General features: G+C 41.6%; 1 protein-coding gene across 6 annotated transcripts in view; it reads right to left on the bottom strand.

The window, feature by feature from the left end:
* The window catches only part of RNF157 (ring finger protein 157), an 81,011-nt gene that overhangs the window by 44,910 nt on the left and 20,715 nt on the right, over positions 1 to 15,386 (bottom strand). For all 6 annotated transcript variants that reach the window (XM_083597886.1, XM_083597888.1, XM_083597885.1 and 3 more), the window contains exon 2: positions 981 to 1,099. In XM_083597886.1, the coding sequence (XP_083454012.1) occupies positions 981 to 1,099 (119 nt within the window). The remainder of the gene's footprint in view (positions 1 to 980; positions 1,100 to 15,386) is intronic.

Raw genomic sequence — 15,386 nt, 5'->3', positions numbered from 1 at the left:
GCACTTTGTGCCATACCTAAACACACAAAGTCTATACACTTTTTATTATTATTTGCAATGTTTATTCAGTATTGCACACATTGGATTCCTGCAAATTCTAACATGGACTTGCTCTCTGTTTAAGAGTTGTTTGTTTAAGGAAGCGCACTCTACAGTGCTAAGAAGGACACACGTCTCCTTATCATAGGGAAAAAACACATCCTCTCAAACCCTCGCACATCAACAAGCAATCTTATTCTTATTCTTTTTATTTACTAAATGTGTAACTGCCCTTCATCTATAGATCTCAGGCAGATTCGCAAGAAAAAAATTACAATTCAAAGATACAAAATGCATTAACATTTCCTGCAGCCATACCATCCCTCCTACACAGTTCATGCTAACTAGATATTCCACATTTGCTTTTGAACTGAGTCTCAGGGGAATATTGTACAAAGGATAACATGTGGCTGAGGGTGTTTCAGACAGCCTTCTAGATAAAGCACCCAGTACTGCCTCCTGGTACCCTCATAGAAGCACTTGATTATGTGAATCATTGCAAACCACGCATTTCTGAGTAGTCACCAATTTGCATCTGGGTTGCCCATGTCACCAAATGGACAGCACCTCAGAACCAATGAACATTCACAGCTAGATTTAAGAGCTATCTAGGCATGTTAAGAACCCTATTGTGTGTTTAGGGATTTTGAATTGGATTCTGAAACAGATCTAACATAAAACTGCCTTCCCATCAGACTAAGTGCACATAACATCTTACTTATTATTATATTTCTATCCCACCTTTCCTCCAAAGAGTTCAAAGTGGTGTACATAGTCCTCCCATTTTATATGTACAGCAACCCTGCGAGGTAGGTAGACTGAGGATGCATGCAAAACGAAACAAAAACTCCTAAAAAGGAATATTTGTTCCATGTCCACTCATACCCCCCCACAGCTACAAATCCAAACTTTATTAAAATGGGATTTTTCTTCCTCCTTACCGCTACAGGCCTGTTCCCAAGGAAGTTGAGATCGCTGTTTTCTCCAAAAAGGTAGCCCTCAGGATGCGTAGAATCAAACTTCTCACCTCCCATGATGAAGTGACTGGCAAAGTAGCTTCCTGAAAAAGAGAGGGAAACAAAGAGGCTGGTTAGAATTAGGAGCAGAGAAAGGAGTTCAGTATACAGTGGTACCTCAGGTAAGTACTTAATTCGTTCCGGAGGTCCATTCTTAACCTGAAACTGTTCTTAACCTGAAGCACCACTTTAGCTAATGGGGCCTCCTGCTGCTGATGTGCCGCTGGAGCACAATTTCTGTTCTCATCCTGAAGCAAAGTTCTTAACCTGAGGTAATATTTCTGGGTTAGCGGAGTCTGTAACCTGAAGCGTATGTAACCTGAAGCGTATGTAACCCGAGGTACCACTGTACTATGAAGGAAAGGAACCATCACAGAGGTTCTAATTATCAACATGGACACAATCAGTACAATGCATTGTGGAATAACTCACGAAAATGAATGCCTCAATTTTAAAATATCAGTAAGCTCCTAGCCCTCATGGTTGTGGAGATATTTACTGGTTTCATTCAAAACTCTGAAAGCAGAAGAGGTGAGTCAGTAGCAAACATTTTTTTCCCCCGTCCCTCCTTGCAGCCTGCTACCCCTACAAATGTACAGTATGCCTGCCTCCTAGCCATATGATGTTTCTCTTCCAACACCCACTTTTCCTGGCAGAGTTTCCAAATTTGCAAACTGAAAAGAGAAAGGAAATATGGAGTATCTGGCACTTTTATAGTGCTTTTAATTGTTATGTGTATTGAACTTCACATAAATAAGTCGACTTCCTGATTTGTAGCTCAGCCGCTTAGCCGCTAGGCTTAAATTTACATTATTTGTTAATAACTACATTTTATAAGTCATTGGTTGGCGCACGCACACACACACAGTTATAGATTCCACACCATATTTTTACAGTATTGCTTAACTCTGCCATCCCAGTACAGCATTTTTCACAGGTGTGCACTTAAGTCTCTCCCACAATTGTAAACCATGAATAATAATGATGCTGAGAAACAGTCCAAAGGCTATCACTTAAGGAGACTGCAACACTTGCAGGGACAACACAAGGTCTGTTGCCAGAGTAACACATACATTTCCCCGCAGTAGGGTTTAGCAGCGTTGTTCAGGTTAGCTGTACATATTCAAAAGGGAAACCTCTGTGATCGGTTTTATTCTCTATTATAGGACTCAAAACAGACAGACCTGTGCTGAATTTATTTGACATCTCTACCAGAGATACACTCCCCGCCCCCCACTGAAGGAGCAAATATGTATGGGAGTATTCTTAGATACCTGGAAGTCCCAGCTGGTCTTTGGACAGTAGATTCACCGGCTACAGCCATTCCTGTATACAAGTAGGCTTGCCATGGTAACCCATGTTCTGATAAACCTGGATTGCTGTAATGCACTCTGAGTGGTTGCCTTTCAAGATGACTTAGATGCTGCAGAGCTAGTACCAGCTCCTAGTTTGCCAAGTGGAGCAGCTAGCTTGAGCTACGTGACTCTGGTTTCAAAAGGAACCACACCGACTGCCAATATATTTCCCGTCCAAATTCCAAGATGTCAGCAATAACTTTAAAAAGCCCTAGACAGCCTCAGACCGAGACGTTTGAAGGAGGCACCTCTCCCTCTGTTGTCTTGCCTAAGCATTAAATTCTTCTGGAGAGGCCCTTCTCTGCATCCCACCTTTGAGAGTTGTACATTACGTGTTTCTTCTTCTTTGGTGCTCACTTGTAGATTGTCTTCCATACACACAGTTTTAGCAATGACTCCATTAGTGACTTTGGAGGCCAATTCCGGATCCACACATCCTTCCACAGTGGGGACACTGCTTTCCGGGCGGGAGTTGATCACAGTGTGGATTTGCCAAGCATGCCTTCCTCTTAGCACATTTGTCCCTTGTGTCCTGAGTCTGAGTGTCTTCAAAGCCCGTTACACCTTTGGTAAAGGCTGTTCTCCAATTGGAGTGCTCGCAGGCAAGTGTTTCCCAATTGTTGGTGTTTATACTACATTTTTAAAGATTTGCCTTGAGACAGTCTTTAAACCTCTTTTGTTGACCACCAGCATTACACTTTCCATGTTTAAGTTTGAAACATTACTTGCAGGGGCATACCGAGGGGTTGGTCAGGTTGGCTCCTGCAAATGGTGCAGACCCGGGGAGGGGGGACGCAAAATCACTCCTATCCACTGACTCAGACTGGCTAGGAACCCGCCCACCCATGTGTACACATCCCGGGCTGCTCCTCTGGGCAGCCAGTATCTCCTTGTCAAGGGTACAAGGGATTGTGGGGCACCAATATAGCTCCTTGCCAAGGGCGCAAGGGAGCCTAGGTACACCTCAGATTATGTAGCAATGGAAGAGGAAGGGCCTTCTCTGTTGTGGCACCCTGTCTGTGGTATGACCACTCCCCTGAGGCCGAGCTAGCACCAACTTTGGCTCTGTTCTGGTACCACGTTAGTACTTGGTTCCTCAAGCATGTATGAACTGTTAATCTTGCAGCCTAATGTTACAGCTTTAAGATGAATATTTTATCGAACATTTTACAAAATGTTACAAAACATTTTGTTGATGTCGTGTCGCCTGCACAAATTGTGAACCCCGCAATGTGATATAGGGCGGGGTATATAAACAAGTTAGTAAATGCATCAATGATGCATTTCTAGAAGTTTGAAGTTTTCTGCAGAGAAATATAGCCATGGAAAATTTTCCAGCCCGTGTTAAAGAAAGCCTTGAGGTCATCTGCCCTGAGGCACTATGTTCCATCTTGAAAAAGTAGCTTTATGCATCACATCCAAAGTTAGTCACAGTCACGAGCGCACCCACTGAAATCAATGGACTTAGGAATATGACAAACTCTGTGTATCACCCAGTGCATGTTTTTTTTTAAAAAAAAACAGTCTGAGGTACTACCAAAAAAAGAACATTTGAGCAAAAATGGAAATCTTGCAATTGCTCTGAAAGCCTCCTCAGATTGTGATCGACTTCCACGGCCGTGGAATTTGAGACTACCCTGCCACATAAAAATAATAGGATATGGCAACACTTTGAAAACTCTGTATGGAATTTAAACAAAAGGGTAACAAACTTCTCTCTTTACAGCTCACATACAGCTTCCTTCACATATCTTTTATTGACTGTTTGTTTGAACATCTTAGAATAGAACCACTCACAGCAGCCCTGCAATGTGTTTACATACACTACCCATGCCCCTTCTAATGCACTTTTATCCCAACTACGGGTTTTAGCAAAAAAGGTCAAATGCACTTTTAACAATCTAGTATTACAATGCTAGTGGTAATAGATAGGCCTTTGCTTTTAAAGAAAACAAGGATAAGAGCTTTCCTCGGCAGAGCGGTTTCATTTGCTGTCCTTTCCACAACAGCTTGGTTAACCTTGAAGGTATTACACAGAGCATACCTTGCCATTACAAACTTTTACATGGCTACTCTCCTGAAACTGCCAATTATTCAAGTTTTGCCCGTCCTCTGATCCAAACGAGCAAAACCACATCACCGCTACTACCATAGTAACGCTTTTATAGAACAGGCCATAGAAGTAAGAACTACACACTCATCTTTAAGGAGTATATAAACATTTCTATTTCACAAGCTATTTTCCAGTTGGATGGGTTGAGGGCCGTTATTAAAAGCCGCACGCTGCAACAGTTAATTCAAAACGTGCTCTCTTCACTCCTCTGCTGTCCTCACCTTGAGGTGAGGATTGGTGGTAGGTATACAAAAGTCAGCTGAATCATCACTTCATAGGTTACAGAAATGTGTAACGACAATTACTCTAGTAATTGCTTCCGTAGCACATTTTAATCTGGTGAGGGACATTATTTTATTTTTAATATATTGAAAGCCCACCCTTTCACCCGTAAAACTTTCAAGGTGACTTTATAGACTATTATGTTTGGCCTCGCAATGACTCTTTTTGGTGGGTTACTATGGCTTATATAAAGAAACTTCTGCTTGGGTAACAAGCCTGCACAATGAGTCAATATCACAAATATGGATCTTAAACCAGGTCAGAGACTCTATAAAACCAAACTTTCTTTTCAATTCTCATAATATTTTGTACATGGCTTTGCACATATTGAACCAGTCTGGTGAATGCTCTAGCTAGCATGATTTATCTTCATCTACTTCTATTTTCCAGACAGAACCTCAACATTTACAATACAGTGGTACCTCGGGTTAAGTACTTAATTCATTCAGGTTCTTAACCTGAAACTGTTCTTAACCTGAAGCACCACTTTAGCTAATGGGGCCTCCCTGCTGCTGCCGCGCCACCGGAGCACAATTTCTGTTCTCATCCTGAAGCAAAGTTCTTAAACCGATATACTATTTCTGGGTTAGCGGAGTCTGTAACCTGAAGCGTATGTAACCCGAGGTACCACTGTATGTTTTATCCTTTTTGTGTGTATGTAAGCTGCCCGAGGTATTACCTGCTGCAGAAAGGCTATATACATATTTTTAAGCAAACAATCCATTTCACAGCGCTTTTCTTCTATCTCTTCACATCAACAAGGCTTCATTAGTGTCAGATTCTTTGTGGGGGGCACTGATGGGGTGGGGATGTGTTTACCCCATGCAAAGACATTTACACCTTGGCTAGAGACAAATTAGGAATGGTCTTGTGATAAGAAACAGCAGCATCAAGTAGTAGTATCTCACAACCAAGTACAGAATATAAATGCATTTTGTATGACGTTGTCGGGTGAACATAGATTAAAAACTCTGCCCTGGAAACACAGTGGTTGCACAGTAAACGGAAGTGTGAACACTGTCCCTATCTTAGCAGGACTCTGCTTCAAATCTGTTGACCATCATCCACTCGACAACTGCATCCAGGCACTGGTTCAATCTATGCACTGTCTTCTCCTGACTCAGATCTGATAGCAAAGCAATGCCTAGTGTCATCAGGATACTGACACTGTACCCCAGACCTCCTATTGGTTTGCTCCAAACAGATTCATATAGATGTTAAGTAGCATTGGGATAAGAAGAGTGTCACAGTTAAATTGCCAAAACCTAGACGTGCAGCCCCCCAGCCGCTGAGAGATCCAGCAGTAGTAGCGTTGCACTCTGCCACCTCTCTCTCGAAGGAGGTCATTTGTTAGGGAAACCAAGGCCAATTCTGTGCCAAGCCCAGGCCTGAACCCAGACTGAAACGGGTCCAGTTAAAACAACTGCACGTATAACAACAATTTCAAAACTAATAGAGATACCGAGCGGATAAAAATAAAATTTCCACTTCGGAGGCTTGAACTTATTTGCCATTGACCTAGTAGCTGCCATTTCATTCTGAATTTTAAGTTTAACACACTCCCTTTTTTTGTGTACACTGCCTTTTCATGGTGTATGAAAGGCAGTGCGGAATGTTTTTAAAGAAATAAAAATTTAAAGGCAACAGTTCAAAATGAAACAAAGCTCTCTTTTATAAAACATCTACTGAAAAACCTGCAGCATCCCCTTGCAAACATCAATACTGTATATTTGTCAGCAAAAAAATAACAACCCCTATACAATTGTTTCCAAACAAGAAGAACACGAGGCGCCTCTACAAACGCCAAGATGCAGCTCATCATTTAGGAAGGTTCTGCAATCAATTATTGATGCCTGCTGCTTTCTGGCCCCATTTTTTCCATGTACATAATTTATAGGGAAACAAGAGTTGGGGGGGGGGGGGAGAGGCAGACAGACAGACATTTGAAAGAACCCTGGAGCTCACCAAAACCAATGCAGGCACATGACTGAGGGGCAAGAGAAAAGGAATGCAGTTTGACCAGAGAGTTAATCTAGCCTTCTAATGAAACATGGAAGAAGCTGAGAGATGAAGGACCTCATTTAAAAGTGAGCATAGTTAAAACCTTGCAACATTCTTCGAAAAACAGATGCAGAATCACAGCAAGCCACACATTTAGGTGACCAGATGCAAAGGGAGGTCAGGATTCAGTTGTGCAGAAGAAAGCTGAGCCGGGCAGGGGCTGCAGGGCTGTGATAAGGTTGCCATATTCCAGAAAGTGAAAATCCACACACAAATGTTGTTGAGCTTTTTTTTGCCATACATTTTTTTGCCAATTTCCACCCAGACACTGCTTCCAACTGCAGTATTCTGGGTATGTCCGGGAATTCCATGCACAACCTTAGACCTGTACTTATCAAAAATCCCTCCTCTTGCCCCTCTGTGAGCTTCCAGTTCACCTTGTCTACACATATTACCTCACCCTGCACATGTGGCTTTAGATCCTGGTCTCCAAAGAATCCATTATGAAGTGCTAAAGAGATCTTATTTGATATTTTGCAGCAAAGCAACCCATCCACAAAAAAGGTCTATGGGAGGGAGCATAATGGCCAAATGGCTCTGAGTTCAAGTTTGGTTTTCAGTGCTGAATATGCAAGAGAGTGTAGCACACACTCCCATAACCAAGGCCAAGAGACTCAGCTGTGAACTACGCAGTCCCCACTTTGAGCCTCCCCTCAGCTGCCTATCTGTTATGTGAACACAACCACCAGAAGAACGAAATTCACCTATGCTCCCTGACAGCCTAGCAAGCTGCTTGTTGTTTCCCAGTGACAAAAACGCACACAACAACAACCAAGTGTCAGGCAGGAACAGCAGAACTACGCTTTTAGAAAACAACTGGTTAGACCCCACACAGCTGTGTGCCTGACAGATAGTGAGCGGTAGCTTTATCTTTCCAAAATTAATCTCAGGTGTCACAACTGGTTGCTTTAATTACAAAGACCTCTCCAGAGAGACTACTCTTCATTACCCTGGTGTACAGATAGTTATTAGCAAGACAGAACCCACAAAAGTTTGCATCATCCTAGAAGCAAGGTGGACAAGCCTGGAGAGAACATGGCAAAGCACCTTAATATCACTCCTGTGATAAGCAAAGATATTCTACAGTCCAACCTATTGCAATTAAAGCCTAAGCTGCACATATCCACCCTTTCCCTTTCAGCATCATTCTACTTTCTCTTTTTTTTCTTCCAATTTTTTTATTGATTTTCCAGATTTTTCACACAGAAAAAAGGAAAAAAAAATATCAAAGAAAATAAACTAAACACATAAGAAGATTATTACTTCAAATACCTAAATCTCTTAACATTGGTAACTGACTTCCTCAAATCCCCTCTATCTGAATTTCATTATATCACCTGCATAACAGATCTCCAATTTCATATTTCTAATAATATTAACTCCTTTCATTAACTAACCTCTTCTCCTTTATTATTATTCTAATCATTAATATCTAGTACCACATATTCTTATTCTACCCCAAGCCTATTTGTTAATTCCAAGAATTTCCTATTTATCTTACATTACAATATTTAGCTAAATATTCTTTAAATTTCTTCCAATCCACTTGTGTATCTCCTCTTCCTTCTGGTCGCGGATTCTTCCAGTCAGGTCGCCCAGCTCCAAAAAGTCCAACATCTTCATCTGCCATTCTTCTGTTGTTGGTATCTCTTGCGATTTCCAGTTTTTGACTACTATCACTTCTGTGTAAGCAGTAAAGATATTCTACAGTCCAACCTGTTGTGATTAGAGCCTAAGCTACGCATATCCACCCTTTCCCTTTCGACATCACTCTACTTTCTCTGCAGCTCTGGTGGGTGGGGAATCCTGATGTTAGGTTCACTTTGGAGGGTAAGCAGGAATCGTCCTTGTCTTGGAATTACAGAGTTGGAAGGGACCACAAGGGTCATCTAGTCCAACCCCTTGCAATGCAGGAATATTTTTGCCCAACATTAAGCTTAAACTCATGACCCTGAGATTAAAAGCCTCATGCTCTTACCAATTTAGCTATCCCAGTTTTAGATGTCTTCTGAAAATTACCATTGCTTATCCAGGCCTTTGCAATACGTATTTGTTTCCTTTCAAATCAACCAGTATTTACAGATGTTTTTTGTGTTTTTCCTGATGCCTTTACTGATTCTATTGTAATCCTGTATTGCTACATACTGCTGCATTATGCCTTTATGAAAGTGCAGATTTATAAATATTTGAATAAATAAATGAACCATCACATTCTGCCAGTGCAAGGATTTCTGCTTGTGCCCTGGGACTTTCCACCCCTTGCACCCTCTGCAAAGCTGCTCCAGGTGGTTGGGGGGACCTTTAGAACCAATTTAATGGGGGCACTGGGAGGATAGGAGAGAACATTCTGTTTCACAAGGATAAACCCTTGTGCTGATGGAACAAGAAGCTCAGAGCTACATTAAATTCCACCCTAAATAAACAGAAGAAGAAACCTTAAGTTTTAGAGCTTTCATACTTTGGGTGCATGAGCATATTTAAAAGACTTGTTGCTTAAAACAGATCTTTCTGATTTTTGTGAGGTGAGGATGAGAAACTGTACTGCACTTTAACGGGTTCAAAATGCTTCCTATAGTATCTCACTACTTCCTATATCAAACCTGCTAGTTGGAACGTGTTTACCATTGCTCCCATACAGACCAACCAGAAGTTCAATAAATACAGTGGTACCTCGGGTTACATATGCTTCAGGTTACATATGCTTCAGGTTACACACTCTGCTAACCCAGAAATAGTGCTTCAGGTTAAGAACTTTGCTTCAGGATAAGAACAGAAACTGTGCTCAGGCAGCGCAGCAGCAGCAGGAGGCCCCATTAGCTAAAGTGGTGCTTCAGGTTAAGAACAGTTTCATGTTAATAACGGACCTCCAGAACGAATTAAGTACTTAACCCGAGGTACCACTGTAAGGCTTAAAAATCACTTGTTACATACAAAGCTAATTTCCGCCGGTTGCATGCATACTCGATCACCACAGCAACAAGCATAGCAAGTGTCCAGATTAATAACAGATGCACCTTTCCTAATGACTTGCTATATATGCAGAAAACACTCTATTCATCAAAGGTGTATAGCCACTTCATATACTTCTAAGCCCCCCACCACCTGGCAAAGCCATCCGCACACCTCATCAGGAAACCACAGATCAACCTAATGCAATATAACTGTGTCAGAAGCATAGGGGGAAAGCAGGAATCACTTGCAGATCCTATAACTCAAACAGGTGAGCCAAGCTGCAGAACACATATCAGATCACGTATATGTAGCTGATAAAACACTTAACACGCATTACAAAAAAGCATTTACTCATGTTACAAATTAGGAAAAAAATGTCTTTGGGGTGGTATTTATGATTATGATTTTAGAAGCTCTTAAATCAGTCTATAACAAAGATCTCAAAACACAAGCGTGCAGATCACTCAGGGAAGTAAGCCAAGCCACAGAATACAACTGAAGCCACAATATGCATTCTTAATGTCAAGGAATTGCACACCATCACTGACTGCTACTCAATCAAACTCAAAAACACTGCCTTGCACCTTTAGACATACAGTATATTTTTAGAGGCTTGAAGGGTTGCTGTGGAAAATACTGGTGGGTTGCTTCCATGAATGTGATTCTGTAACCATGAGATTACAGGCACAGGTTAATTCCAGCCATCCAGATGTTTGGGACTACAATTCCCATCACTCCTAGCTAACAGGACCAATGGTCAGGGATGATGGGAAGTAATAGTCCCAAACATCTGGAGGGCCGGAGTTTTGCCTATGCCTGGATTAGAACCCCAAAGAGGAAATGTGCTGAACTGGCCAAACCAATCTCTCTGTAAACTAATGGTCTTAGCTGGCCAGTTAAGTACTGTCATCAGCATCTTCAAGAGTGAGCCATGTTACTATAGCAACACTAAGTGGAGATGCTTCCAGGAAGAGGAGAGTGGGCCTTTTCCCACCTTACCTGGCCGGATGAGTCTTGCTCTGTGCTGAATCCAAAGCTATGGTTTTGGGGAAACCCTGAAAGCTAATGGGAGTGTTCATGTGGGAATGCTGTGAGCCTTTCCATCCTATGCTCAGGTTGTATATGTCTGTAAATTAAACTGTATATCCTAAAGATACCACAGTCCCCATTCCCCTTCACTCTATGGACACCAACAATATATACATATACACACATAATGATCTACCTACCTACCTACCCACACCCACCCACCCACCCACCCACCCACCCACCATCCAGATATGGTGGCAGCTACCACCACTACTTCTAACTAGCCTTCTACTTGTCAGGTAGTGGCACATTCACCATTTTAAACTGCGTGAGAGAAGTCACACATCGTTTCCAGGTCTTCTCCAAGTCCTCATTTTCCTTCACTGACATGCATAGCTGCATTAAGCTGCCCATCGACTAAAATGGCCACTTTTAAAGCTGACTTTAAAAACCACACAATGGATTGGCACCAGACCAATGAAATAGATCCTCTATTGGGATACCTGATTGTTAAAAACAACAATTTCAACCTCCAACATGGCAACTTTTAAGGTATGTGTTTGGTAAGGGGAGAGACGCTGGCACCAAAAACCACCTACTCTTCAAGCTACCATTTTTAACTTGCTGCAAACCCAGCCATTTTTTAACCAACATTTCTGAAACAATTTTATTTGCTTATACAGAGAGATCCTCCATATCGATTTTATAAGGAACAAGATTTGCATGCTTTGTAACGGCAGAAAATTCAAAGTACACTCAGCCCTCAAACCTCAGATATGCAATTGTGGCTCTATAATCATCACAGTTCTTCCTCAAAGATTTTTTAAAAAATAGCACAGCAGAACAGATAAGCTGGAAAAACCTCATTCTAAAAATGAAAAGGGTATTGCTGAGACTTGTTTCTTTGTCTGGCTCGTAGTCAGTGAAGGATCTATAAAACTGACTAGATATTCACTGACTGGAGAGAGGAAATCTCTTTGAGGCATATAGCGCCTTCTACTTCACTTGCTGCATAATCATTTGGACACCAGCAACTAAACACAGATAAAGCTCTGGATCAATGTGTGCATTAGAGAGTTCCCTCCCCTCTTCAGGGTTACATAAAAGATAGAGGAAGACAATTTGTGTGCCCTAGTAGCTATACTCCAAAGCCAACATTAGCTGCCCACCCACCCATCACTGCCCATCTGTGAAAGTATGGCTGGAAGTCTTAATACATTAATCACTGATTAAAAGCAAGGCTTTTGGTCTAATCAGATTTTGATTAGAGTAGTAAGAGATGTTTAGCATTTCTGTTTGTCACCCAACCTATGTGAAATGCCACTACTAAAACAGCATTTCCCCCCACCTCCACTTCCAAAGGTCTTGGTCCTAGAAGACATATATATTATTGCTAATATAATATAATATAATATAATATAATTAGAAAGAAAGGCTTGAAGGAGAGGGAAACCTCTACCTCAAGTAATAAGAACCAAATTACAGCTGTTTAACAGACACCTGCCCCAAGAGGACTAAAACCTCATTAAAGACAGTTAAATTATTGTGGGAAATGCAGTCCTTCTCAAGAAATCTGCAACTTACGAGGTCACAAAGAAAATGGGGACATGGTTGGTTGGTTAGTTAATTAGTTAGTTAGTTAGTTTATTCAACAAGGTTTATATACTGCTTAATCATCCATAACCTCTCTAAGCGGTTTACATGGAACATGACCAGGGTTTCTATAACGTAGATGCCAATGCCTGCGAATACAGACATGAAGCTGTCCGATGCGTGTGAGAGAAGCCAAACCCAGAGCAACCGGGGGTGAAGGAGAAATATATAAGCTTGCACCCCGTTCAATCCTAATTATGTCCCAATGACGCTTGTTTTGTGGGTTTAACATTGTGTTGAAGGCCCAGAAGGTGGAAAACCTAGGAAAAAAATCTCAGCTGTGCCCTGGACAGAGCAGCAGGCTAATTAGCTGCCTACTTTTGCCCTGGTTTATTGTTTTGTTTTGTTTTTAATTTAAGAAAGAAACATTTTATACAGATGCTTACAGAAAGGGAAGGGCTTGTGAACCGGTAAGCAGTAGACAGCATTTATCCTGGAGCCATTTGTACATCAACAAGGGAAACAGACAGCCCTTGTGCTGCTTGCAGTTCAGATAATCCACTTAAGTGCAGAAATCCTCCTTTCCCATGAGCCCCTTACTGCTCTCGACCGGTCTTACTGGATAGTATCTAGAGAAGCTGAAGAAGATACGTATGACGCAACTTTGGGGGTGGGGTTAGGGGGGAAATGTCTTGTCTGTTTCTCAGTTTGGAGATTTGTTTACCTGTGCATGGAACAGAACAGTTCTGGTCAGCCAGGCCCAATTGTCCGTCCAACATGAAACCTCTGCTGGACATGATCTAGTTAACTAACCAGATTTAATGAAAAACCTTGAAGGCCTCGACAAGGTCAGCAATTTCTGCTTCAGCCAGAATTAGTTTATGATATATTGTAATAGGTGTTTTAACTAAAATATTCCTCAAGCGTTATTGTAAGGAAATTAATAGATATTTCACAATATGCTTGAGGTTCTAATAAGCCCGGTCTCGGTTTAACACAAGCGAGTTTCCATTCATATTCATGATTTATAGCCATATAAAAGAGTACCAGATCATGCACATTCCCTTATTCTAAGGGAGAAGTGATACAGCTGTTTTACTGAAGCTAAGCCAGCCCGAGTCTGGAGCCTCACATTGGAAAGTGGGAAATGAAATGTGCTAAATAGTGTAAAGCAATGATGCACCTAATGCAGGTGTGGGAAACCGCTGGCCCTCCAGATGTTGCTGGACTACAGCTCCCATCATCCCTGGCCCATTGGCCATGCTTGCTGCCAGGCTTGATGGGAGTTGTAGTTCAGCAACATCTGGCAGACCAAAGGTTCGCTACTCTTCATCTTATGTGTTCACAATACAGTGAGTATTATATTGTAATGGTTTGATCGGTTGGCATAATTCTTACTATGTATATTTTTCTATTTCGATGCATGTTTAAATGCTTTCTTTCTTTTAAAAACCTCTAAAGTGTCTCTCCATTACACTAGTTTACAAGTGGGTTTCTTCCCGTAAGGGCACATTTAAACATACAAAACCCCACCCAGGTCCAAACCACTAGAGCCTGAAATGGCCTAATCCAGGAAGAGTTTTACCACTTGATTATGTCAATTGTATTAAATTGGTTAGAAATAAAAAGCTGCACACAGGCTTGTGAATCATCCACACAAAGGGTTTCCAAAATCTGGTCTGCAGGCCACATTCAGGTAGTCTGCAGTGTGTGTGTGTGTGGATCTGTTTGAAGATGACACATTCATTGCATTAAATATTCATACAAGCTTTTATTGTGTTCTTTTATTATATTGCATTTTATTATATTATAGCTTGAATTCTATGGAATTAAAATTTCAGTACAATAAACTGCAATACACAGAGTGAGTCTTTTAAAAGAGGCCCCATGGAACATGTGTACAGTGGTACCTCGGGTTACACACGCTTCAGGTTACAGACTCCGCTAACCCAGAAATAGTGCTTCAAGTTAAGAACTTTGCTTCAGGATGAGAACAGAACTTGTGCTCCGGTGGCGGAGTGGCAGCAGGAGGCCCCATTAGCTAAAGTGGTGCTTCAGGTTAAGAACAGTTTCAGGTTAAGCACAGACCTCCGGAATGAATTAAGTACTTAACCCGAGGTACCACTGTACTCTGTATCCACGGGGCCTCTTTTAAAGGACTCACCCTGTATAAGAAAGAAAAGCAGCAACAAAAATGAAGTTTAAAATCACGCAGCGTCTAGCACTGCACACTACGATCACTACAACAGGATGAAATATCATTAAATGGTCCACCTAGACCCTCAACAATTTTCAAATGGAAAAGGTTTGGGAACCACTGAAACATTTTTAGGTTGAGGGGTTAGGCTTCCATTGAACAGTAAGTACTGTATAGCACTCAAGGCTAGATGATTATAAGGAACCTTATGGAAGGGTGTGTTTCTCTTAATCCTAACTCACGCTTTCTCCTCTGCCACACCGACACACAGAAGTGGGCAATATAATCATATTTAAACAGAGAGTGAAGGTATCTTTTCCCACCTGAATCCTGCCATACCTTCAAACTGTTCCACCTCCTGATCAGATTATCAGTATCCCCCCCTCCCTATTTTCCTGCACATAGGACCAAAAAAGAGCTCCTACGTTTCATAAAGGAACCAGCAAGGCCAGGAGTGTGTTTGGGAATTTCCAGGGGGGAAAAACCCAGCACAGGAAAATCACAGCAGGAAGCTCCATGTATCGGCAGGCTTATCTGAAGAAGTATTTAGTATGAATGGTCAATAAACCCAAGCAGCACTTCCTTTTCTCCACAGTAAACAGCTCATCTGCTGCGACAGAATAAGCCTATGCATTTACCAGAAGTAGCTGACTGCCTCCTTCCATGGGCGCCAGTGCAAAATGGAGTAGGGGAAAAACGCATCTCTTGAGAAATCTATTGCATTACTATAAATTCAAGCCCGTTTACAA

This window comes from Podarcis filfolensis (genome assembly GCF_964270895.1).
Source record: "Podarcis filfolensis genome assembly, chromosome: 2".
Taxonomy (NCBI): Eukaryota; Metazoa; Chordata; class Lepidosauria; order Squamata; family Lacertidae; genus Podarcis; species Podarcis filfolensis.
This window is presented reverse-complemented; position numbering and strand designations above follow the sequence as displayed.